This window comes from Monodon monoceros, unplaced genomic scaffold (genome assembly GCF_005190385.1).
Source record: "Monodon monoceros isolate NGI ecotype Baffin Bay Population unplaced genomic scaffold, NGI_Narwhal_1 Super_Scaffold_9, whole genome shotgun sequence".
Lineage (NCBI taxonomy): Eukaryota > Metazoa > Chordata > Mammalia > Artiodactyla > Monodontidae > Monodon > Monodon monoceros.
In genome coordinates, this window is record NW_021703786.1 from 43945190 (window position 1) to 43971578 (window position 26389).

General features: G+C 43.8%; 2 protein-coding genes across 3 annotated transcripts in view; one reads left to right on the forward strand and one right to left on the reverse strand.

Moving 5' to 3' along the window:
• Positions 1-375, reverse strand: part of ADPRM (ADP-ribose/CDP-alcohol diphosphatase, manganese dependent) — a 382718-nt gene extending 382343 nt beyond the window's left edge. Inside the window, exon 1 of the mRNA XM_029210973.1 lies at positions 344-375. The gene's annotated coding sequence lies outside the window, so the exon portion shown is untranslated. The remainder of the gene's footprint in view (positions 1-343) is intronic.
• LOC114888687 (protein SCO1 homolog, mitochondrial) lies at positions 352-25930 on the forward strand. 2 transcript variants are annotated; one of them, XM_029210975.1, is made up of 7 exons: positions 352-789; positions 1856-1946; positions 4972-5169; positions 5911-6003; positions 9743-9858; positions 14873-14912; positions 18506-25930. In XM_029210975.1, the coding sequence occupies exons 1-7, from the start codon at positions 505-507 to the stop codon at positions 18571-18573; spliced, it is 891 nt and encodes a 296-aa protein (XP_029066808.1). In that variant the 5' UTR covers positions 352-504; the 3' UTR covers positions 18574-25930. The 2 variants fall into 2 exon arrangements, with proteins under 2 accessions (XP_029066808.1, XP_029066807.1); XM_029210974.1 differs by lacking the exon at positions 18506-25930 and having other exon boundaries at positions 14873-15779.
• Positions 25931-26389: the final 459 nt, after the last annotated feature.

Consider the following 26389-nt stretch of genomic DNA (forward strand, 5'->3'; position numbering starts at 1 on the left):
CAAGCGCAGTGGGTCCGCTTCTACGTTAGGGGTGTAAAGCGGTCAAGGACCGGCCTCCAGGCTGAGGACGGGGGCTGCCCGGTGCCGGCCGTCTCCGGACGCCGTTTTCTCTTTTCCGAGGCTGGGGGCACCCGGTGGGGAAGGAGAGGCTGCGGTCGCCGAAGCCCCGGGCCACTGAGCTGCACTCAGGCCTCCCGGCTCAGCTCCCGCCGCGCAGCCCGATCCCCGGTGCGGCCCGCTCCTCCGGGCCCTGCCAGCTCCCGAGGGCCCTGCCGCCCGCCCGCGTAGGCCTAGCCCAGCCCGGCCCACCCCGCCCCGCCTCCAGCCGCGAGGAACCACCTACCGCGCGCCGACTCCGCAGGGAAAGGCTCCCAGACTACCGGCTGGCCGACCGCGTCACCATCGAGCGCAGCGGAAAGAGCGGCTCTCCCTCACTTTCGGAGGAAGCGGAAACGGTGCCGGAAGTCGAGGGGCGGGGAAAAGAATGCGCGGTCTCTCGAGCTCATGGCGGGGTTGTTGCGCGCGTCCGGCCGGATAATGCTGCTTCCGAGTAGCAAACTTTGGTCTTTCTTGCCTCGCGGCCTCGGGGTTTGGGGCCCCGGGGAGGGGACCGCGAAGGTCATGCTGGGGCGGTTCCGCGCGCCGCCAGAGGAGGCGTGGCAGGCCTCGGGGCTCGTTGGCAGCTGCCTGCGGTGCCGGCTCCTCAGCACGGCGAGGCAGCCCCCGCCCGGGTCGTCAGGACGGGAGCCGAAGGGCGGCGGAGACCCCACGCGCCCCTCGCAGCCCCGGGTGAGTGCACACCTGGAGCCCTGCCTTTGCTCGCCAGTCAACCCTCCGCGCCCTTCCCATGCCACTTGGTCATAACCTCAGAAACCACTCGGCCTCAAGTTGTCCTCCACTCCGCCGGTTGACCTCCCTGGGTCACAGAATCTCATCCCGCATTTTCCTCCGGTTTGCCCGGACCCTCAGCGGTAAAGAGAACCTCAGAACCGACACCCTCTCCACGTGGTTAGATACCCGGGCTTGGATTTTAGTTAGCTTTTGCGCCAAGAAAATAAGTTTCAGGTGTTCTAAGCGTGGGGGCTGGGTCTCAACCTTAAGTTTCCCATGATTGAAGCGCGTCAGAGCATTTTTATTATTTATCACTTGGCTCTCCCTTCGGAGGTCTGGTGTGTATATGCTGAAATTGAGCACATGTGGGTCGTAGTGGCGTGCTGGATATGCCTTTTTTCTTTGGTTTCTCCCGGGTTCTAGTTCTGACCCCAAAAGAACTTAAGAGCCATTAGGCTCTAGTGATAGGCAAGAGAAGTGGTCTTCGGAGCTGGGGGAAGGTTAATGAGTTATTTTATCTGGGGACTTGGAAAAAGTACAAAGAAATAATGATGCAGTTTGCAAGACGTTCCACTTTTAGCTGTCTTCTACTTTGGCTTTGTTACTTTTGGAAGCCAGAGTTAGGTTAACCTCCTAAATTTATTTGGTTTATTTCCTTGTATTCTCAGTATCAGCACAGGCAGGTGATTACTGGTTTTTAAATCAGCAGTTGGGATCTGGGTCACACGTGGTAACAATCATGGTGCTTGAGCCTTGGGTCTTTTTTTCCACATGAAAGGAAATCGACTTAGGGAACCTTCCCTTGGAAAGAAGTGCCTTTGTAATTGTGTTAGGAGCTCAGATGGAACTGCATCCCCAGAAACTTTCAGTATTTTCTCATCCCAAAGTAACGTGAAACATGCTGTCCGTTTAACAAGATTGAGGCCTGTGTGTAGGTATCTTCAAAAATACTGTAATAAATTTAGTGTGATTAAATGTTTTCATCTTTTTAGTATTTTTATTTTTGAAATCTCTGCCCCAGTAGCCTGTTTCCTGGAAGTCCTTAGCCATCACATTTGCTATTGGAGGAGTTTTACTGGCTGGGATGAAGTACTTCAAGAAAGAAAAGACAGAGAGTAAGTAGATATCATCTGGTCAGCGCTGAATAAAATCCTTCCTGGCTGTGGACTGTCATCTTTTTGTCATTGTTGTTTTTAAGCTTTTTATCTAGAAATAATTTTAGGTTTACAGAAGAGTTGTAAAAATGACAGTTTCCATGTATCTTTCACCTTTCTTCCCCTAATGTTAATATCTTGTATAACTATGGCTGATTTATCAAAAGTGAGAAATTAAAGTTCATACAGTACTGTTCCCTAACCTACAAACTTTATTTGGATTTCACCTGTTTTTCCACTGTCTTATGTGTTCAGGGCACCGCTGTCTAACCATGTGAAAAGACTTATTGTGGACAGATCTGGATGTAGATAGTAAGAAGTCCAGAGGGTGCAAGGATGACTAAGGTGCAGTCCAGCCACTGAGGCGCCCATGACAGTGAAACAGACACAGAAGTGAAGGATTCACTAGATGAGGTTCTGCCAGGCCAGAGGGAATTTCACGGCAAGAAACGGCTCTGGACTAACACTCAGAGTGTTTAGAAACTGTTTACAAGAACTTTATATTTTAGTGAATATTTCAGGACTTTTAAGATTTGTTTTAGAAGTTTCCAGTAAACCTTTAAAGTATCACTCTGTTTTGATTCTTTAGAGAGTCTCTTTTGATGACATTATACAAAGGATAATATTTACAGCTGGGAGTGAAAATTCATAGGCTTTAGAACTTTAGGAATATAAGATCCATATTGATATACAGGTATATTTCTTTTGTGTAGCAAGCAGTGTTTTATTGATATGATTTTCATATTTTAATAAGCAGTTAAGTTCCTTCAATTTCAAAATGAAACAAACCTGACAAACTAGGAAAGTAATGGTAGAGACGATTGTAGAAAAAGCCAAGCTTCTTATGACTTTAGTTTGGAATTTCACCTTCAGTTAATAATTTTGTTTTATAAAAACTTGTATTATGAAACAGTGTTAAAAGTGTGTCTTGGGGCTTCCCTGGTGGCTCAGTGGTTGAGAATCTGCCTGCTAATGCAGGGGACACGGGTTCGAGCCCTGATCTGGGAAGATCTAACATGTCGCAGCACAACTAGGCCCGTGAGCCACAACTACTGAGCCTGCGCATCTGGAGCCTGTGCTCCGCAACAAGAGAGGCCACTATAGTGAGAGGCCCGCGCACTGCGATGAAGAGTGGCGCCCGCTTGCTACAACTAGAGAAAGGCCTCACACAGAAACGAAGACCCAGCACAGCAAAATAATTAATTAATAAACTCCTACCCCCAACATCTTCTTTGAAAAAAAAAAAAAGTGTGCCTAAGTTGTTTGAGTATTTGCTGACATGATGCTTCACCATCTCCCAATATTTTATTGTGTATGTTCTACAAACAAGGACATTCTCCAACATAACCACAATGCAGCCATCAAAATCAGAAAATTAGCATCAATATGTTAACACCGTTCAATCTTCAGACCTCATTCAAGCTGTGCAACTGATGCCCTCCTTTATTTTATTTTATTTTACTTATTTTTTTTGGCTGTGCCTTGTGGCATGCGGGATCTTAGTTCCCCAACCAGGGATTGAACCCATGCCCCCCACAGTACAAGCACAGAGTCTTAACCACTGGACTGCCAGGGAAGTCCCAACTGATGCCCTCCTTTTATAGCAGAAAGATCCAGTTCAGAGCCACACCTCATACCTAGTTTTTTCTTTGGTCTCCTTCAGTTTGTAACAGTTTTTCAGCCTTTACCGGACTCTCATGACCTTGACAGCTTGGAAGATTACAGGCCAGTTATTTTGTAGACTGTCCCTTCGTTTGGGTTTGTCTGATGTTTTCTCATGGTTGAATTCAGGACGCTGTGTTCTCATTGCATTTAGTCAGGTGTCATATGATTTCAGTTTGTCCCATTACTGATTTAAGTTCAGTTTGATCACTTGTTTAAGGTGGTGTGTCTGTCAGGCTTCTCTACTGGAAATGTAATTAATGTGTATTTTGTGATGTACATTTACACATGTAAATATTATGTATTTATACATGTAAATATTCTGTTCCCCATCAAACTCTCAATTCATTTATTTATATCAGTGTGATTCATGATTTCCTAGGAAGCCAGTGAGTTGTAATCCATCATTCTCTTTGGTTTGACGCTCACATCGTCCCAGATTGGTCAGTGGGAGCCCCTTCGACACAGGCTTCTGTTTCCTTTTGACATGCCTCCTATGTGCTTTGGGTTCTTTCTTAATTCTGACACAAAAAGATGTTCTAGGTTCGTGTACTTTCTCTGCCCCAGTCCTGGTATCAGCCGTTTCTCTAAAAAGCCTCATTTCCTTTTAGTGGAGGATGATATTAGAAGTCAGGATATGAGCTCATTGCTATTGGGGTGTATCCGCCCCTGGGTCCTTTCAGTGGACAGAGCGAGGAGAGAGATGTGCTTATTTACATCTATACTTATTTCTGTATCTATATATATTGAAACTATAAGTTTGTATTGTACCTCCCATTTCTTTCCAATACTTCAGCGTTCATTCTAGTTTTCTCTCCTTCCATCGATCTAACTCCTTTTTCATCCATAGCTCTTTAATGTATTTACTTATTTGGTCAAGCCCCTGTGTGTAACTGAGCTCCCATCGCTGCTGTCCTCTCCTCACACAGCTGCCCTCCTCAGCACACTCAGGCTCAGACACCCACTGCCAGGCCACCCACCTCGCCCACTTGGGCTCAGACATTCTGCTCTGCCCTGCCCTCACCCCCATCGTGGCCACACCTGATGGCTAAGGAGTGAATTGTTCTGGAGGAGGAAGAAAATAGTTTTACCACTTTCTTTTCTTGTAGTCCTTACTATATACAATAGCGTTTTATTTTATTTTATTGTTTTATGCTTATTTCTCTGAAAAGATTTTTTAAGCTTCTTGAAAACTGAGGCTATTTCTTCCACATTTTGTGCCCTCAGTCAGTAGTATAGAATGAACCATAGATCAGGCATTTGAGTACCTGTGGTTAGATTGACTTTTTTTTTCCCTTTCGGTGTGTGTTCGTGTGTGTTTAAGAGCTGGAGAAGCAACGGCAGCGAAGCATCGGAAAGCCTTTACTTGGGGGCCCATTTTCCCTCACAACTCATACTGGCGAGCCCAAAACTGATAAGGACTACCTGGGTCAATGGGTATTGATTTATTTTGGTTTCACTCATTGCCCTGATATCTGTCCAGAAGAACTAGAAAAAATGATTCAAGTTGTGGATGAAATAGGTAAGAAAGCCATCTCTTGCTATAAAAATATGTGTTTACTTGATGTCCCTAATGTTACTATGCTTTTCACATTCTTATATTACTGTTAGGTGGAGGGTTGTAATTATTCAGTTTGTGAGAACATAAAATCTCAGTGTTAGGCTTGTTAGTGGCTGTTATTCCCATGACCTTATTCTTTACCAAAGGAAGCTTGTTTTGATGCTAAATGTTAGGTTGCTTAAAAATGTTGGTGTGGTCTGGGTCTCCCTTAACTCTGCTTTGTGTCCCTTTCTTTTTGTAGCCTTTCATCACTGACACTGCCATTGCTTTTTCCCTGGTGACTGATGGTTAGACTAGGAAATCTGTGGTATGGTCTGTGATGTATATCCTTCTTAAAATGAGTTGTTCCAGGATATTCAGTCCTTATCAATAGTTTCTTTGCCCTTGAGAAATGGTGGGTGGGGCGGGGGAATCCTACAAACATTGCATTGGATTAGGAGACAGGATATCCACGTGATGTGATGCTGAGTAACAGCATGTGTGCAGGGGTGCAGATACTTGATAGGCTATCTATCTGATTGCACCACAGATACATATATATCTGCCTTTCCTGGAGGCTGTCCCATCCCCTTCCCGGTCCGTGTTAGATGTCTCTCTGTGTTGCCTTAACACCTTGCTGTAGCACTCCCTACACACTGCTGTAATTGCTGTTTTTCTTTTCCCTTAAAATGTGAATACTGGTTAATGAGAACTTTCTTTCAGATAGTATTCCAACTCTGCCAGATTTAACTCCACTTTTCATCACTATTGACCCTGAGAGGGACACAAAAGAAGCCATCGCAAATTATGTAAAAGGTGTGTTTATTCGCAATAGTTTACATATGTTTAGCTCTTACAGTTTTTGAAAGATCAGCTTATTTGGACTCTGGAATGCTTTGTAAGATACGGGGGATATATGGTACTGTCACCAGTTTTACAGGTGGATGAAAAGAGTCTCGGAATTGTGACTGAGGCCGGTAAGTAAATAAATAAGGAAGAGGCCTCTCAGTTCCTGGTGCAGGGCTCTTTATTTTGTCACAGAGGAAAGACTGAACTTGGCCTTCATATATCAACGAAGTAAAGAGACCCTTGAATTGAGGGGACACATTTCTTCTGATTACCTTACTCTTCCCTTTGTAAAATTAGGACAGACAGACATTCTGGGAATATGTTCATTGGGAGATTAAAGAAAAATTATGAAATATAAGCACATTTTGAATTCATAGTATATATTTTATAAATCTAAAATATTAATGATAAACACATAACCATTTTGAGGAAGAATTTCAATTCAGACATCTCAACATGCACTTAAAAACTATTAGAAGGTACTTTTTTTTTTTAAGGAATTTCGCCTTTTTTCTTTTTTTTTCAAATTTTATTTATTTATTTATTTATTTATTTATGGCTGTGTTGGCTCCTTGTTTCTGTGCGAGGGCTTTCTCTAGTTGTGGCAAGCGGGGGCCACTCTTCATCGCGGTGCGTGAGCCTCACTATCGTGGCCTCTCGTTGCGGAGCACAGGCTCCAGACGCGCCGGCTCAGTAATTGTGGCTCACGGGCCTGGTTGCTCCATGGCATGTGGGATCCTCCCAGACCGGGGCTCGAACCCGTGTCCCCTGCATTAGCAGGCAGATTCTCAACCACTGTGCCACCAGGAAAGCCCTAGAAGGTACTTTTAAAGACTATAAATTATGCTAGAATTAAGGGTGAATATTTAGGTTCTTGTGAGCTTGGGTAATTTCTCTGAATTCAAGTTTCTTAAGCTGAAAAAAGTGATGAGAATAAAAATCTGATCAGACAGATTTTGTTGTTGTACTAGTGTGTGGAACATGCGTGCTTAAAAATCAGGAATTTCCATTTTAAGTATGGTGGAATTGATTTAAGCTACTGGTCAGAAGGACTGATGAATAGTTTTCTATTTATTTTTATTGTGTGATACCTTCTAATGCATATCCACTAAAACTTTGAGTTATTTTAAAATGTGTCTTATGCAAGACCTGTATATTTTATTATTTAACTCATGTATTGAGAGATAGTTGACATATAAAAAGAGTACATACTTCAAGTGCACAGTGTGTTACCTTTTGACACATGTGTGCACCTGGGAAACCATCACCACAGTCAGAGTGAACATATCCATCACCCCCAGCAGCTTCCATGTCCCTTGCTAATTCCTCCTTCATGTCCCTCCTCTGCACCCACCTCGTGTCTCCAGGCAACCACTGATCTGCTTTCCATCAATATAGATTAGTTTGCATTTTTAGAAGTTTATGTAAATGGAATTACACAGTATATGCTTTCTTTTTAATGACTTCCTTCAGTGTAATTATGTTGAGATTCATCCATGTTGTAGCGTGTGTCAACAGTTCATTTTTATTGCTGAGTAATATCCCATTGATGGACATTGGAGTTATTTCCCGTCTTTGGCTATTACAGATAAAGCTGCTGAGCACTCATATGTACACGTACGTCTTTGTGTGGACACACGCTTTCATTTCTCTTGAGTAAATACCTGCGAGTGGAGTGGCTGGGTCATATGATAGGTGAATGTTTAACTTTTTAAGAAACTGCCACTTTTTTCCGAAGTGGCAGTACGTTTTTACACTCACGCTGGCAGTGTGAGAGCTCCAGCTCCTCCACATCCTTGCACACTTAGTAGGGCCAGTCTTTTTAATTTTAGCCACTTCAGTAGGTGCTTAGTGGTATCTCATTGTGGTTTTATTAATGCGTTTCCCTTAATAGCTTTTAACGTTAAGCATCTTTTCATGCCGTTATTTGCCATCTGTATGTCTTCTTTGGTAAAGCGTCTCCACATCTTTTACTCATTTTTATGCGGCTGTTTATTTTTACTTATTTATTTATTATTTATAGTCCTGATACAAGTCTTTTATCAGGTGTATGATTTGCAAATATTTCCTCCCAGTCTATGGCTTGTCATGTCAGCCATGGCTTTTGAAGAGCAGTTTCCATTTTGATGAAGTTCAGTTTATTAGCTTGTTCTTTTATAGATAATTTTTTTGGTTTCATATGTGAGAGATCTTTGCCTAACCCAAGGTTACAAAGGTTTGTTTTCTCGTTGAAGTTTTAGAGTTTTTATTATATTATATAAGCAGAATTTATGTCCACAGTTTACAGGTATGTCAGAAACTTGAGCAATAGCATCGTTATTTTCTAAAGCAGGTATAACTCATTGGGTGATAAACGATCTCCAATTTAAATGTGTGTCATATTGGCAATTGTTTATTATCACATATTAACCAAACCTTAGATAATCCCCAAATGAATAGACATTTGAGTTGCCGTACTTAATGGAAATACCAAAACCTTACAGTAATATTCTTCATCAGCAGGTACATACAGTGATTGATGATGTGATCATTTCTAGTTGCATTTGGGGGGGATTTTTAAATATTTAAGTTGGTATTTAGAAAATTAACTGCAATTTCAACAATTTTTTGAAAAGGTTTGGATGTGCAAGTAATTCAGGCTTCACTCACCTTCTCTTCATTTAGTCAGAGCGTAGGGAAGAAGAACAAGCCACCTTGCTTTTTCAGCACCTGAGCAGTTTTTCAATTTAGAATGAGTTAGTCCAAAGAATAAAAATAGGCTACCTCTACCTTTGGAAGAAGCTCCTGCTGTTAGATGTTGGACTCGGCTCAGTAGTCTGATGAATGCAGGTCTTTTAAGTGACTTCCCCAGCTTACTTACGTGAATTCCAAAAACTTAATAGCAAGTGCATGCTGTGAGGTTTTATGTTAGAAAATGAGATACCAGTATTTTGATCTGGTATGAACTAATTGTCAAGCAAACTTTTTTCTCATATGATACAATGGAAAACTGTCGTGCTTAATTCATAATAGTATCTTTAAACTTCAGCATCTCTCAGAACTACACCTAAATATTTAAGAACCACTAAATTAACAAAAATTGTGATTTAGATAATTAGAATATATTCCCTCCAGCTCTTTACTAGTCATGAAAGGATTTGACTTATATATTACCAAAAACCAACTTTTGGTTTCATTGCTCTTCTCTATTAATAGCCTGTTTTAAGTTTCATTGATTTCTGCTCTAATTCTCTTTTTCTGCATACTCTGGATTTAATTTGCTCTTTTTCTAGATCCTAAGGTGGAAACTTATATTATTGATTTTAGATCTTCTTTTCTACTATATGGATTCAATAAGTTGTGTTTCCATTTTTATTTTATTCAAGATATTTTTTAAATTTCTCTTGAGATTTCTTCTTTGGCTCATGTGTTATTTAGAAGTGTGTTTAATTTCCATGCGTTTGGGGATTTTCCAGATATCTTTCTGCCTTTGATTTGTAGTTTAATTTCAGTGTGATCTATCTTGGTGAATGTAACATATATTACAGAGGAGAATTTTCATTTGTTCTATGCGAATTCGTTTTTCTTTGAAACATGAAGAAATGTTTAGGGACTCACAGGAAGAAAGTGGCAGTAGGGCTGCTGTATAACGGATACTGTTTTTTGAAGTGTAGGGATGGTTGTTTAGCTTGCTTCTTTTTCACTGTCTTTCTCATTTTTTATTTAGAATTTTCTCCCAAACTGATTGGCTTAACTGGCACAAAAGAAGAGATCGATCAAGTGGCCAGAGCATTCAGAGTGTATTACAGCCCTGGCCCCAAGGATGAAGATGAGGACTACATAGTAAGCAAATGCACAGCTTTCAACACCTGGACAGGCTCCCAGGTCCCAGACATTCACATAGCTTTCCGTGATGACTGGCTTTAAAAATGAAATTAGAACGAAAGATAATCTGAGATCATAGCAAATTCCTTAATAATTAGGGATGTTTGAAAGGATAGAAGAAGTATATATATTTTTTGAAGAATGATTGTTTAATTTATATTCATTGTTCTTAGAGTTTAATTGCCTGCTTTTCTAGTGGCACATAAAATTATAGCGCAATATAAAATCAGGGATATCTTAGATTCAATATAATATAATATAATCGTTTGGGGCAAAGCTCATTTTAGTTGCTAAACATCGTATTGGTTCTCTCTGCCCTCAGTGAAGAGGTATAAGAAATATACTCCTTTTGAGAAGTAGTGTTAGGCCGTAGGGAACTGCGTTTTTGGGTTGAGTGAGTAAGAATTCTGAAAAGCAAGAGAAAAGAAAGCCATAGGCAACTAGACTTCCCATAAGATTTCTTTTCATACCAACTATGCGTTTGCGTAATTTTGTGTTTAGTTGCATTTGCAGCTATTATGCTCTACATAATTAGGATTAATTAATTAAAAATTTTTTAATTAGTTAAAAACTTAATAAAGTTTTTTTAACGATGAAGAACAAATTCTATCAGGTTGTTCTTCTATAGCTCTTATATTAAAGAGCCGTCTTCACGTTCATCAGCACTGCCCAGGAGTCCTGGGTCACCTTGTTCCTGTTCTAGTCAGTGGTTTCACAGTGAAGCATAAGCGCCACCCCTACACATCCAGTTTCCTTCTCAGTGTGGACGTTTTTCCCTATCACGTGAAGAGTTGACATTGTATTTTAGTATCATTTCAGGTTTTTTCCTCAGTTGTCATGCTCTAGTTTTTCTATAGTATTGGTTAACAAAGTGATTAATCATAAGAGCCTTTCCAGCCGCAGAGCTGGTTTTGTAGGAAGAAAGATGGTCAGGATCCTGAGTCGTTGCTCTTCCCGCAACGCCATGGCCAGCTCCCAAGAGTGACATGCAGAGGGGACATCCCACTGGTGCTTTGTCTCTATGGCCCACTGTGATTTCCTCACCACTTTTGAAACTGGAGCACATGTGCCCCTGTAGCTTTTTTTTTTTTTTTAATATTTTATTTTTTTATTTATTTGGTTGTGCTGGGTCTTAGTTGCGGCAGGTGGGCTTCTTAGTTGTGGCATGCGAACTTTTAGTTGCGGCACGCATGTGGGACCTAGTTCTCTGACCAGGGATCAAACCCAGGCCCCATGCACTGGGAGCACAGAGTCCCAACCACTGCGCCGCCAGGGAAGTCCCAGCACTGTAGCCTTTGGCCTAAATTAAAAGCACGTTTCTGGTCCCTTTGCCTTAAGCCCACACATTGTCTAGTTCTGGTGCCTCATAGACTTAGGGAAACTTGGGTTCATGGGAGAAAAAGACAAGAAAAATTAGCATTTTCTTCTTACACCCTAAGTTTAAGGAAAGTAGAGGGACCCTACTGTGGTTTCCTCTTGTCACGCCAGCAGCATGAGAAGAATGAGAGGAGAGCAGAAAGGAAGCTGTGGAGAAACAAGAGCTTTTCAGAATTCGTTACTCTTCCTATGAAAGAGTTGTATTGACTGGTTTTGAGGTTTAACTTATGATGTTAGTGGAAGCAGTTGAGCTAGTCAGTCTGACTTCCAGTGCCGAATAGTTTTATTAAACTGTTTGCATATGTACAGTTGTAAACTAGGTAACACCCTTTAGTCTTGTTGCTTACAGCTCGTAATTCTAGAGTTAAAATTAATTTTACAAATTAGAGCAAACAACTTATAAACAGGTAAAACATGGGCTTCCCTGGTGGCGCAGTGGTTGAGAGTCCGCCTGCCGATGCAGGGGACACGGGTTCGTGCCCCGGTCCGGGAAGATCCCACATGCCGCGGAGCGGCTGGGCCCGTGAGCCGTGGCCGCTGAACCTGCGCGTCCGGAGCCTGTGCTCCGCAACGGGAGAGGCCGCGACAGTGAGAGGCCCGCGTACCGCCAAAAAAAAAAAAAAACAAGTAAAACATCCAGTTAACATAGTAAGAGATACTTGGCTGAAACCGAAGCGCTCCTAACCACAGGAATGTGATTTGAGACACCCACCTCTATAGTCAGCCGCCCCTCGTGGTTTTTTATTTAAATTACTTTGAAACCTTTCATTGTGTAGCCTACCTGGACTGGTTGGTCTTGACTTAGTAAGAATGCATCTTTTTCTTGTCTGACTGTAACCAGCAGTATACAGCGAGGTGCCAGTGAACTCATAAACGTAAATCAAATAAGGTTTGGGCACTGAGATTTGCACTCTAAGGTAGCCATGCAGATAATCCAGAATATGGATATTAAGTTTTTTAGTCTTAAAAATCAAGATGTAAATATGTACGTCTTACGGAGATGCTTGGTTCCCCTAGAACCCATCCCAGACCCTATTTTGACAAGTAAATACTGGTCTGCTGCCATAAGAATGTGATGTTTGATAAGAATCAGTGAGTTCACTGCTGTACATTTGCCAAATCAACCAGTAGGGGGAGACACTCTCCAGTTTCTTGGGTTTTTCATTAGTATGACTTCTGTCCTTTGAGGTTATAGATTTTAATCCGCAACATGGTATGGGAAACTTCTCTTAAGATTTAAGGACATGAAGGGAATGAGGGAGTACCTTAAAGGTTGAGATATAAAGGAATGAAGTTTTCTTAATCTTGATAGCAACAGCGGTGAGCTTCTGGCTTTGAATACAAGTGGCATCCTCTGACCCATAGTATATGTAACGCAGGTTACAAGCGTTTAGAATTCCACTGAAAGCTAAATGTGCACATCATTGCGTTATATGTGTAGTATTACATTATTTTCTAAATATTAATTAGGAAACACTTTCGCAAAAGAATACAAATAGCTTTCACACTTAAGATGTTCAGTTTTATTCACAATAAAAAGAAATGTGAATTGTATAATGTGATGCCATTTTTCACCTGTTAGATCAGAAAGGCCAAAGATACTGTCAAAATCTAATTTAGGAAAAGGGAAAATGCTGCAGTGTTGGAGTGAAATTGGACCAGCTGGCACTTCCATGCATTGTTGATGGGAATTAAACTGATACGCCCTCATAAGAAGGCTGTTTATCAGTATCATCAGCATTTAAAGTGGAATACTTTTTAGGTTAGAGACCCCATTTTCTGGAATTTGTCCTACAGAGATAACCTATAGCATTGTTTGTAAAAAAGACTGGAAACCAAGCAACCATTCTTTAAAAGGCTACTATAAATGTACTGATACAGAACAACGTCCAGTATATTGCTAAGTGAGAAAACAAGTATAGTGTGTGGTTAATTCTGTCTAAAAAGAAATAGGTGGTTATCGACACACTAATAGACGCAGGGGGTTTCTCTCGAAGAGTAACAGGAGGAACTGGTGGTAGTGGTGCCCTCTGAGGAGAACTGAGGGACTCTGGGAGTCTGGAAGGAGTGGAAGACTTCATTGTATACATTTACTGTGTATTCTTCCATTCTTATTTACATATGATTTGCTGTGCCCACAACCCAAGTGAACACTGAGACATGACCACTGACAAGTTTGACAGTTTGAGTAGAACAGTTTTTTTATTATGTATTAGAAAGTAATTTATGTGAAGAAGACTCATAAAATAAGCCCAACGCATGCTGAAATTCTGTTCTTTTAAGGGGGACAGAGAATAGAAAGAATAGGAAAGAGGAAGAAATGAGGAGAAAGAGAGGTGTAAGCTGTGGAGTAGGGCTTTAAGAGACACCTGGAGACCTGGTTCTGACTGTCAGAAAATTGGAGAAACGCGGGTTCCCTGTCCTCCCGCAGTGAATTACTCCCAGCCCCCTCAAGATCACCAGCTGTCTGAGCCCTCTGGGTCTACATTCTTTCCTTATGTGAATAAGCAAGTGGCTCTTTCCACTTACTCTCTGTGGATGTGTGTGTATAAAAGCACGGTAACCTAACAGACACATCGTGTGTCTGTGTATATTTGGGGTGTCTCCAGCTTGGTATGTATGATCGCATTCCTGTCTGTCTTTTTGTCTTGCCGAACAGCAATCAAGCCTGGAATAAATTCCAAGGATTCTAAGTGCCATGTCTTCAACTCATTTAAAATTGGATTTGTGGAAGCATATAACTAAAAAAAATTGATGGCTAGTCTAAACTTTAGGTGGAGCTAGGAACACTTTAAGAACTTTGCCATGAAAGTGGATAATGGATTTAAGGTAACTCCTTGGGGGTGTAGCACTTACGGCTGCTGAGGAACTTCTGGGTGATGTGCTTCAGGTAGGACTGTTCAGCGTAGTAGGATTGTTCTTAGGGGAGGACAGCACTCGTTGTCATGTTTCCATTTGAATCACTAATATGAGGACTAAATACTGTATTAGAATTTATATATTATATATTTAGTGGTTACTTTTCTGTTTTTGTTTGTAATATAACATGGTAAGCAGAATTTAGCCTGTTGAATGATCACCAGTTCTTCCTAAAACATAAAAGAATATACCCTAGAACTTAATAAAGAAAGTATTTTTCACCAACACTTTTAATCCCGTGTGGTGTCTCTTTATAATATGGTTAAGGGATCAGATGAAATATTTTACTCATAAATGTAGGCTCTTCCCAAGCAGGCTTTGCTGTTCCCCAAGCATTGGCTGTTTAATGAAGGCTGGCAGTGGCCATTTCTTAAAAGTGCATTCTTTTCTCAGAAATTGTGTGGATGAGTGTGTTAAGGATTGAACCAAAAGAATTCCAAGTTCTAGCTGATGTGTCAGGCAATAGTCAGCAAATTTCTGGAAAGATTTTAGATAATTCGTTGCTGTGTATTTAGTATAATAGACTTAGGCCTGTTCCATAAATAATAGATGCTACAAAGGTTGCTTAACTAGTAATGTGAAGTCTCTTATCCTGTAGCATTTATTCAGTAAAATAAGCAGCTTATTTTGGTGAACTTTTTGTCATCCTCTCCTTCCCCCCCCCTTTTCTCTGCAGGTGGATCATACAATCATAATGTACTTGATTGGACCAGATGGTGAGTTTCTAGATTATTTTGGCCAGAACAAGAAGAATGCAGAAATAGCTGGTTTGATTGCTGCGCACATGAGGGAACACAGGAAAAAGAGCTAGCCAAAACAGCGCGGCCGTGCGCTATTCTGCTAAAGAGGAAGGAAGCTTTGTCTCCCGTAGGGGCTGATACTTATATGTATATACATGCAACCTACAGAATGGCCTTCATACCAGGAGAACACCTAAATTTTGGGCAGGGCATGCTACTCTTGGGTTCAGCAAGGATGGTTTCTTAACCAGAAGTCTCCCAAATGGTCGCCTTGAGACCAGAGGACCAAGTTGCCGTGAAGCCAGCGGAATGGACCTCAGGGAAGGACACAGCTGGAAAAGACGCAGCCGTGGGGTCTCCACGTGAGCAGAGCCCTCTGATCAGCATGGCTGTCCCTCCAGTGTCTTAGACTCTTGCTCTGGCAGGTTGTAGTGAATTTCCAGGAAGAGCGTAACTTCCATAGTGACCTTGCTTTCCTCTTTGAGTTCTTGGTGGCTGATAACAATCAAATTAGGCTCTCTGACATTCACAGTTAATCTTTATGCTTGAAAGCATTAGTGTGGTCTTGCTTGTTAATGAAGATCACTGTCAGGTTTGCATTGTGTTCCCCTGTCAGCAGGTGCTGATTTTACTAATGTAGAGAAAAGCTGTTGTTTGGGGCAAACCATTAGATCAGATTCCCTAGGGACCTTTCATGTGATTTCTAGCTGAACGATGTGCCAGGCTTTCAGGGACCTGCCAAAAGGGTGTAAGAGGATACAGATCATGAGTGTGTACAGAGTACCTTCCTGCCTGTACCGGATTGCACTTGTCTGAAATAAAGGTGTGCTTTTGCAGCTTGGACAACCGTGGCCTTTCTTGTGGGTGCAGAGATGGCAGCTTATAGCTCTCTGGGCTGAGACCCCCAGACTCGAGGGGGCAGGTAGGTGGGTGCTTGTTAAAGTGCAGGTTCCTGGGCCCAGGGCTGGGTTCACTGAGCTGAGGAAGGATGCAAAGACCTGCGTTCACACCTGCCACCCCAGGTGCCTCTGATGCGGTGGCTGGGGGACGGGGGCCTCGAGAGACGGTTTTGAGGGTGGAGGGGGGCAGGTTTGCATCTGGGTGAGTTAGGTGCGTCATCTTCTGGTGTATCCATCCACAAAGTGCTAGGCAGACAGCCATTCAGGAAGATGCTGGCTTTTGTTTCTGAAACAAAAACTACTCAAAACTTCCCTGCTGTCTGGACTTGACCGTTTATCACCATTCTCCACCTGAAGCTGCTGCAAAGCCTCTGAAAGTCTCAACAAACCGTAACAGGTGTGGCGCCTCATCAGACACGGGCTTTCCTTGCACATCAGTTCTGTGCTCTGTGCACGTGACATGGCGCTGTCTTTTGGTTTTTAAATTCTCAATACTTAATGTTAAAACCTACTATAGATATTTATGTCAAGGAATGTGAAAAAGAAAAGTCATAAACTCTGTAGTGGTTATGGGCTGAACTTTCCCGCAGATGCACGTGTTCGTTGAAGTCCTAACCCAATGGAGGCAGTCTCTAAAAGGGTGATGAAGTTAAAATGAGGCCTTTAGGGAAGGCCCTCATCCAACATGCCTGGTGTTCTTATGAGAAGATATTGGGACACAGGCAGAGAGGAGACCACGTGAAGACACAGAGAGGCCTCCAGAAACAAGCCCTGCCGACCTATTGATCTGGGACTTCTAGCCGCCGGAACTGCTGAGACAATAAACATCTGTGGTTCAAGCCCCGGTGCTGTGGTACTTTGTGAAAGCGCCCTAGTGAACTCATACAGTGCCATTCTCCTTTAAGCTTCCCTTACTAAAAAAATACCAAGATTTAGTTTATATAAACTTCAACTCAGGAGTAGTTGGTTTGGAATGACTTTCCCAGGAACCTTGTCAAGAACGTGAGGAACTTAATAAAAGACTACTCTCATGTAACAAAGATCTTAAGTATCTAAAATGCCAGACGTTTGAAAAGATGGTCTGTTTTAAGCCACAGAACATTTGTGTGGATCACTTGGCAGCAGCTTGTGCTGGAGAAAATTCAGTCTTCGTTCTCAGCTGTTGCAGGTTAGAGCTTGTGTCATGATCCAGAAAAGGAACAGAAGCTTTTGAAGAAACTTTTATTTGCTCTTCATTCCAGTGTCAAGTTTAGAGGCTTAGAAGCAGGGAAAGGCACCTCAGAGATGACAATCCAAATCTCTCTACTCATGAGCGGACAATCCCAGAGATTAAGGTGCTGGCTTCACTCCTGAATCTAGATTAGAACTTGGGTCCCAATTTCTAGTCAGGTCCCTGCCTGTCCCAGTGCTGTGGGGCACTCATGGGGACCTTGTGAACCCAGACAGAACGGGGGCGCTGTGCACCCATGGGGCAGCCTTTCCATTGTGAATCTCGGGAAATTAAAATCAAGGCTGCCTCTCAGCAAAGTGCCACTTGCAGACCTTGACCTGGATGGGCTATGGTGTTTTTGCTGGACTCTTCAGTGGAATTAATATTCGAAGAAATGGCATTTATTTGAAAATTATAAGACTGCTGTCCATGCAGCAGGCCCGGAAGTACTTTCTGCATCTGGCTGTCCGTGAGGTAGCTAATAGCTCAGGTGTAAGAGCTGAGACTCACTGAATACCGGTAGAAAGCCTGTGTGGGTTGGACAGCTAATGTGAACCCAGTAAATGATTTGAAATTGTGAATGCATCTGCATGAGAGACTGTAAAATATCTCATTGTTTTTAAATACAAGGTTAAAAGAAATTAAAATTTTCAAATCACCAATAGTGCTCTAAAGAAGTGTTTTATTTTGCATATAGCACAATTTAAATTGTGTGTGTGTGAGAGAGAGCTACCCTTTCAAAGAGCAGTCACACACAAGCATTTTTCATCCATTTAGCTGATACATTTTACTTGTAGTTCTGAGTTACATTACTCTGTAAAGATACGGGTGGTTATTCCTATTTATTAATGAGGTACAATTAATAACCTCTGGCCACGTGTTCCTTCATACCCTCTTTAGAACTTAGGTATTTTCTATTCATTTAAGAATGTACTTTAAAGTTTGTCTTTCCATGATTATAACAAAAATTTGGAATATACAGAAAAGTTGAAGAAATTTTTAAACCACCATTGTTCCACCACCAGGAAACTATTTGCATGCATTTCCTTTGGATCTTCAACATCAATCTTTTATTGTGGAAATCCACCAGTGTGTTCCTTTAAAAAATTAGACATGGCAGGTCAAGCTCAAGCCTCTGTAACCAGCACTGCCCCACCTTCCTCATAGGCAACTGCTGTTTACTGTTGGGTGGGTATCATTCCAGAGTATTAAGGACCCACGCAGGCTGTGTTCTCAGGCTCCAGTTATGAACACTTGTTAAACTAGCTCAGTGCTGCTCAGTTTTTATGTAGCTGTTATTTTTGTTATATTTTGTATAATTATATTATTGAACTTGAAGGTAGCCCGAAATAGCCCCCTCTTGCCAAGGTTAGGTAGTGGATCCACTAGAGGAAAAAAACAGCTTTCAGGGCAAACTTCAGTTGTCCCCTCACCATTGTTGATCGATGGCATCATTTCAGGTGTGTTGGTGGAGAGACTTCGTTCTCTGGGAATGGTGACGTGGAATTGGGGACCACACGGCCAGTAACCCTCAGAGCTGGCCGGACTCGGGCTCCTCCCCTGCAGGGGTGGCCGGTGTGCAGCGCCTGCACGCAGCCTGTCCGTTCATCGTGCGTTACTCTTCAGGAGTTCATTGCCCTGAAACCAGCCTGGTTTCCATCCTGACGATGCTAAGGTAACCTCTCGCAGCCTTACTTTTCTTACCTGTCACCTGGGGATATAATAGCACTGGTGTGGTAAGGTCGCTGTGAGGGTTAGAGAAGCTGTGTGGAACACCAGCACATGCTCAGGAAGTGATGACTGATGTTATTTTTGGTCCTGATGAGGGCAGTGATTTGAGGCATGCTTAACAGGTGGTGTCAGCAAGTGGGTTTGATGATAAGTGTTTTCTACCCTGCCTCCACCCCCCTGCTCCCCACACTGGAGTCTGCCTTGCAGTATCCTAATTCCTGGAACTCCCCCATCTCCTGTCCCCCACCCCCACCCCATACATACCTGAGCCTGGAGCTGTTTGGTCACATTACCTTAATGAACTCTTCACACCTGTTTTCTTAAATGGTATTCAAATATAGAAAAAAAAGTTTCTGGGAAAAACCATCAGGTTGAAACCAGAAGTTTTGGGGCGTTTGGTTCTGACAGGAACAGCAGGGCATGAGGACACGGTCAGAGCAGCTTCTTCCTCAGGAGTGGGGTGGGCGCAGGGGCCTGTTAGTCTTCAAGCAGCTCTCAGTCTTCCAAGGAGGAGGGCAGTCCTCCACGTTCTAGAATGTGATGCTCAGGACAGCGGGTTGTTGGAGGGCTGCTGGCTGCAGCGAGGGCTTCGACCACAGGTGCAGCTGCTCCGTCAGATTGTGACTGTTCCTATCGAGGATTTCTGGCTTTAACAATGGAGTGTCACTCCCACTTTGACCCAAGGGGCCAGTTGCTGTGTCTGGCTGCTCAGATTTTCCTGGGGCCTAGTTTCTGCCAGTCTAGGCCAAGTTGGTTTAATTCTGTGCCATCTGTGCCTGTGCTTGGCTCACAGGGTGGTGCTTACTTGCCTTCGAGGGTCCAACAACAGGTCATGAGCGAGCATTTCTCCCCCTCTGGCCCCAGGACACCCAGCTGTGCTCAGCAGCCTGTTCGTCTGTTCCCTCAGTATTTATCGCGCGTCTGCCACGTGCCAGGACTGTTCTCTGTGCTGGGAGACAGGAGGGAAGCCTCCTAGCTGGGGGAGCTCGTCTTTAGTATGGCAGACAGACCATCAACAGATAAATGCATAAAGTGGGGTCAGATAATCGTACAGTGGGGAAGAAAAATAAAAGAAGGTAAGGGCTTGGAGAGTAACAAGGATGGGAATTAGTGTGACTGGTCATGGAAGGACTCTTTCAGGAGGTGACCATTTGGAAACTGGGAGTGAGCCATGTGAGTATCTGGGGGGAAGCCCCTGACCCCAGAGTGAGCATGGGACACTCAAGAAGAGCAAGGAGCCCAGCGTGACAGTGGCTGGTGAATCAGGGAGGGCAGGAGGCTGGAGAAGGGGCCGGAAGCCACATTCATTGGGCGCTGGAGTCCATGGCAGGGACTCTGGCTCTATTTTGAGTGTCGGTGAGGCCCTGGAAGGGCCGAGGGCAGAGCTTCATCTGATCCGTCCGCCAGGCGCCCACCGTGACCGTTGCTTTGATTCACGTTAGGAGTCTGAGGGCGCTAATGTTGCCCCTCCTAGGGGGTCTTAAAAGTCACTCACTCTGTGTCATACTTCAGAACATCTCTGTGGATATTTAATTGAAGGAAAACTTGAGTTTCCTTTTTATTGTGGGAAATTTTAAACATACTCAAAGAGTGGCCTAGTTTAGTGAACTTGATACACCCATCACCAAGCTTCAGTAACTCTTAACGCGGCTGACCTTTTTCTTCTACATCTCCACCCATTCCCACCCCATCCAGTCCCACATGTGTGCACATCTATAGAAGATACCAACTCAGTCTTAAAAATAACCACAATCAGGCTTCCCTGGTGGCACAGTGGTTGAGAGTCCGCCTGCTGATGCAGGGGACACGGGTTCATGCCCCGGTCCGGGAGGATCCTACACGCCGCGGAGCGGCTGGGCCCGTGAGCTATGGCCGCTGGGCCTGTGCGTCCGGAGCCTGTGCTCCGCAATGGGAGAGGCCACAACAGTGAGAGGCCCGCATACCGCAAAAAAAAAAAAAAAATCTCATTATCACACCAAAAATATCTATTTTTGCTTAATATCACTGAATATGCAGTCAGTGAAAAGTCAAGTTTATAAATTGGGTCCTTTGCTTTCAGGGAGCTGCAACACCTCATCATGGAGGGGTGTCCTGTCCGGGTTGTATATGTGACTGTGTTTGCACCCAGTCAAGGAGGACACAGGGGTTACCACTCCCACTCATGGGGGAGGCAGTACTCAGGTCGGCCTCTTACCCAACCAAACTTGGGTCCACTAGCCCACACGCAGTAAAGCCAATGCACTGACACAGGGTGTGGGTGAAGTGCAGCATTTATCACAGGGTACCGAGCAAGGTGTCCAGGTAGCTAGTGCTAGAAAGGCCCAAACTCCCCCGACAGCTTTCAGGGAAAGGTTTCTAAAGACAGGGTGAGGGAGGGGCGTTGTGGGGTGCGTGATCAGCTCGTGGACACTCTTCTGATTGGTCAGTGGCGAGGTAATCAAGAGTCAACACTGTCAACCTGGTTCCAGCTGGTCTGAAGTCTACCTGCTTGTGATCAGCATGCGGTCAACTTCTTCCACCTGGTGGGAGTTTCAGTATCTGCAAAGCAGCTCAAAGGAAATGGCTCAGAATATTATCCACAGCCCTTGAGGGGGAACTAAAGGTCCCTGACTTTAATAGCTAAACTCTTCTTATTTTGTCTTACAGGACTCTTTTCCTTTCGTCTGTATTTTCTTCTCTGATTAATTTTTCTCTTTGGAACTCAGGGAAAGCCTAGGAGGCTAAAACTCTCCTGCGGGCGAGAGGCTGGTGGAGGATCTGGGTGTGGGGGAGAGGGTCTGTTCTGGGAAAGCCCCACAGGGTCCTGCTCTGGTACAGGACCAGGTTAGAAAGACCAACTCACTTGTCTTGGATTTTTTATTTGTAGAACAGGGATAACTGAGGATGAGATGAGATGCTGTGAGAACAGTGCTCACCTGCGGCAGGAGGTGGGCGGTTACTATGAGACGCGCAGGCGTCCTTCCGGAGCCGTGGAGACGGTCTGTGGCTGGATCTGGGTGATGACTTGCGTAGCTCAGGAGGTGTTAAGTATAAACTTCGGGTGTTTGCATTTGATTGTCTGTAATCTATAACTCAAAAAAAAAAGAAAACAACTGAGGAGGGGAAGGAGAGTTCCCACGAAGGGCACTTGAAAGAAAACAGTGCGATGTGGGGAAGGTATCGGCCATCGCGCAGCGATTCACTGCAGCTCGGACACGGGGAGGCGCGGTACCAGCTCCTCCAGGTTGCAGGTGAGAGCCGGCTGAAGGAGCCTCTCGGAGAGCTCTGACGGAGCAGAGGCGGGATGGGGCCGGGGGTCATGCAGGCGGCCAGACGAGGGTTCCTCAGCCCCCACTCAGCAGCTCCGGTGACTCGAGCTGGAGGGTGGAGCCAACGGGCCGGCTCAGAGAGGCAGAGCAGTTTGCTCAGTGGCCATGGGGGCGCTTTCTGGGGCCCAGGACGCCGAGCGGGGAACGAACTGCAGGGGAGGGCAGGCAGTTTCCCCTCGGGCTGCAGGTAGCAGCACTGGGTCAGTTTCAGCTGCGGGGCTGGTGACTCGTGTGCCCGCCGAGTCCCTTTCTGTGGACCAAGCCTAGGCGCTGCCCTTACACATGAGCCGTGTGAAGTACTGCTTGAGGGGGTGGTCCTCAGCTGGGGGCCCCCTATCCAGTCTCCACTGGGATGATGCAGAGGTACGGGGCCAAGCTGAACTGTGTAGGTGGTACGAGAGCCTCCCAGTCTCGAGAGCCTTGGGCTCTGCATCTGCTGGGTGCTGAGGTCTCTCGGATGACCTTGAGGTTGTTGTGTCATCACGGTATCAGACGTGGCAGAGACCATCCCGTACGTCCTCGCTGTGTAGGAGAGGAAGGGCCGAGGGGGACCTGTCTGCAAGTCTGCAGCAAAGCTAACCCTAGACCTCCCTCTACAGCCTTGATGCCCAGAAGCGGTCCCTGGACCAGCAGGATCACCTGAGAGCTGACTAGAAACGCAGAATCAGGCTCCATCCAGGTGTCCTGAGTCAGAATCTGTAGTTTAACAAGATCCCCACGTGATTTTTATGCACATTAAGGTTTGAGGACCACTGCTCTGCAGCACATTGGCTTCCCCCCCCCCGCCCCCAATACCGCGGAGCCTACTAATTTTCTCCCAATAGAGAAGAGAAAAAGTTAAGAATAATGAAGTAATTCATCTTCCCCTGACCAGGAAGCTCTTTAATTAATTTTGCTTCCTTGAAACACATAATTTGAAAGCATCTCTCAAGTAAACAAATTCCATTTTCTGGTAATTATTTGATCACTCCATTTAAAATTTTTAATCAAAGACATATATCATTTCCTATCAGAACTTCTGTTCAGCATAGGATACCAAGGGTTTCTCCACTGAGTTGCTGTAATTCCAGCAAAAAGGAGAAATAGGCTGTTTGGTTAGCCTGTGAGGCTTTATCAAGGCTAAATGCAGTATTTCCATTTGAGCATTTTCAAATACTGAATTGAAACCAGATTGAGGACCATTTGGCTTCCATCCTGCCCTTGCGCAGTCAGGCTGATGAGAACAGCCGATGTAATTAAATGAAGCTGAGGGAGGCTAAATCTGCCCGTCTCCTGGTCAGCTCAGACGCCAGAAAGGCTCTCAGCTACAGAAGAGAGTGGGGCTACGGAGCTCTGAGAGAATCAACTTCCACCCTTAACAGGGACAGGCATGAAGGGTATAATTTAGTTTATACATACACACCTCAATAAACTTTAAAAATTTGCAGAGGCGTTTTTTGGGAGCTCAACAAAAAAGATTCTGAAATTAATCTGGAAAAATAAATGTGCAAAATAGTTCAAGGAAAGATACAGGAAAGTAAGGGAAGACAGTAAAAATAATAGCAAGGAGAAAAGACTTGTCTTACTGTTACTAAAATATATTACAAAGCCATAATGATTTGTTAAAGTGTAGTGCTTACCTAGCATTCAACAGGTGGATCAAGTCACAAATGAAAGTATGGAAACAGATACATGGCTTACAAAACTTGACTGCGTAACAAAGGTAGTATATTGTACTGGTGGTGATTACTAAAAATTAATACTGGAACTTAATGAACTTAACGAAATGAAGACAGAGACTCTAATGCTACATCCTCCTTTAAAATGAACACACCGGAGGGCAGCAGCCCACTCACGCGGGTCTCTGGTGGGCAGTGCAGTCTACTGCACCACACGGTCAAACCCTCCGCAGCCCGGAGCCTGCCAGTTCACAGCTGGACCGGTCCCAGCCAGCTCTGGAGCACGGACAGAAGAAGGCTGTGCCGATGAGCAACAGGAGCTGAATGAAGCAAGAAGGTCATGACGAGGAGGGGCCGGAGCCGGGCCAGCGCAGCCACCACGAGCCGGGTGCAAACCACTCAGAAGAGGAGGTCTGTGGGTAGAGCAAGAAGCTGGCGGGCAGAGACAAGTGGGGCCTCAGAGTCAACAACTTGACACGCCTCCTCCAGCGCACGCATATTTACTTACTTGCACGTCTACATGTATTACTGCACAAACATTTGGCAAGTGGCTGTCAGGGGTAGCATGTGGGGGAAAAAGCAGACATCTGAAAGGATGAGATAACAAATTAATGGTATTATTAGCCCAGATGATGGATACCTGAGTATTTGTTTTATTATTCTATAAACTGAACACGTATTTTTGTACATCTTATGTACGTTTGTTCCAGTTTCCTATAAAAACTATAAACGTATATGTACTCAAGTAGAAGGGCTGATGTTTTCTTCCCACACTCCAATGTGGCGTGTGCTCCTGAGTCTGGAGACCAGTGCTTTAGGCTTCCTGGGCTTCCCGGATTTTCATGTCACCTACATCCACTCTAACAATTACCCCCCTCCCCATCCCACCTCCTTTCTGTGGAGGTTCTGCATGAGCTTCTGTCTTTTGCAACCATAAAATGCAGGCTAAAATAGTAGAGAAAGCTTTTGTAAACATGATACTGAAGACAAAAAGCATAGAGTAAGTCATTGCTAGGCCTGATCAAGATCGTAGAGTTACTATCACTAACATATAAGGAATGTTTACAAATCCATAAGGAAATAGAAGATGAACATCCCAAGATAGAGTGGGGCAAAGGACATAAAGAGTTCGGAAAAGAATATCAAATAGTTAACAGCCATACATACAAAAAAGAAAAATTACTAGCGATCAGATAATACAAATTAAAACGGTGGAATTTTTGTCTCACGTAGAACTGGTGGGTGGCAGTGTGGCAGCCTTTCTGGACAGCAGTTTGTCAACGTAGAGCTAAGCCCACTGTTCCATCTTTATGCATTTTCTCCACAAAAAGAGCAGTAGGTTTGCACGAAGGTTTGTTCATTGCAACATTTTTGTGATAATAAATAATGGAAATAGTAGATAATGGAAAGCAACCTATCTGCCCAACTATGGGGATAAATAAACCATGGTACATTTATGAGTGGAGTGCCATGGAACCTTGAAAATGGAGGAGTTGATTTATGTTTAATGATATGGAAAGTTGTCCAATATATGCTTTAAGTGAATAAGCTGCAAAAGTTTGATCTCATTTTTTGTATAAACACAAAAAAATACACACCAAAATGTTATTACTAATGATGGTATGTTTATGAATGATTTTTTTAATATACACCCTTTTTACTAAAACATTGAAAAACTTCATACACACTGAAATTCACTGGTTTTAATGAACGTCCTGTAAGGTTTGACAAATGCAAAGCGCTGTGTAACCACGACCACAATTAAAAGACGAAACAGTTCCATCACTACCACCCCGCCCCCAGTCAAATTCTCTCAGACTCCCTTTGTTGTCACCCCCCACCCCGCATTCGGCACAGGCAACCACTGCTCTCTCCTCTGACGCTATAGTTCTGCCTTCTCCAGAACTGATGTGACGCAAATGGAATCACACCGAATGGAGGCCTTTGGCCTGGCTTCCTTCACTTGGCACGCACAGTGGAGGTCACCCATGTAGTTGCGAGCCCGGGGAGCTTGTTCCGTTGGTTTGCTGACTAGGTTTCCATTATCTGGAGGAAGCAGTTTGAGACTCCATTCCCACTCGAGGGTCACGTTGGTTCTTTACAGTTTGGGGCAATTACCAAAACTAAAAGCATTTGCGAAAGTGTTTTTGTTTTTCTGAACACTGGTTTTCTTTTAATTTAATTTTATTTTTTTATACAGCAGGTTCTTATTAGTTATCCATTTTATACATATTAACGTATACATGTCAATCGCAATCTCCCAATTCATCACAGCACCACCACCTCCCTCCATCGCTTTCGACCCTTGGTGTCCATACGTTTGTTCTCTATATCTGTGTCTCAATTTCTGCCCTGCAAACCAATTCATTTGTACCGTTTTTCTAGATTCCACATATATGCGTTAATATACAATATTTATTTTTCTCTTTCTGACTGACTTCACTCTGTATGACAGTCTCTAAATCCATCCATGTCTCTACAAATGACCCAATTTCATTCCTTTTTATGGCTGAATAATATTCCATTATATGTATGTACCACATCTTCTTTATCCATTCGACTGTCAGTGGGCATTTAGGTTGCTTCCATGACCTGGCTATTGTAAATAGTGCTACAATGAACATCAGGGTGCATGTGTCTTTTTTTT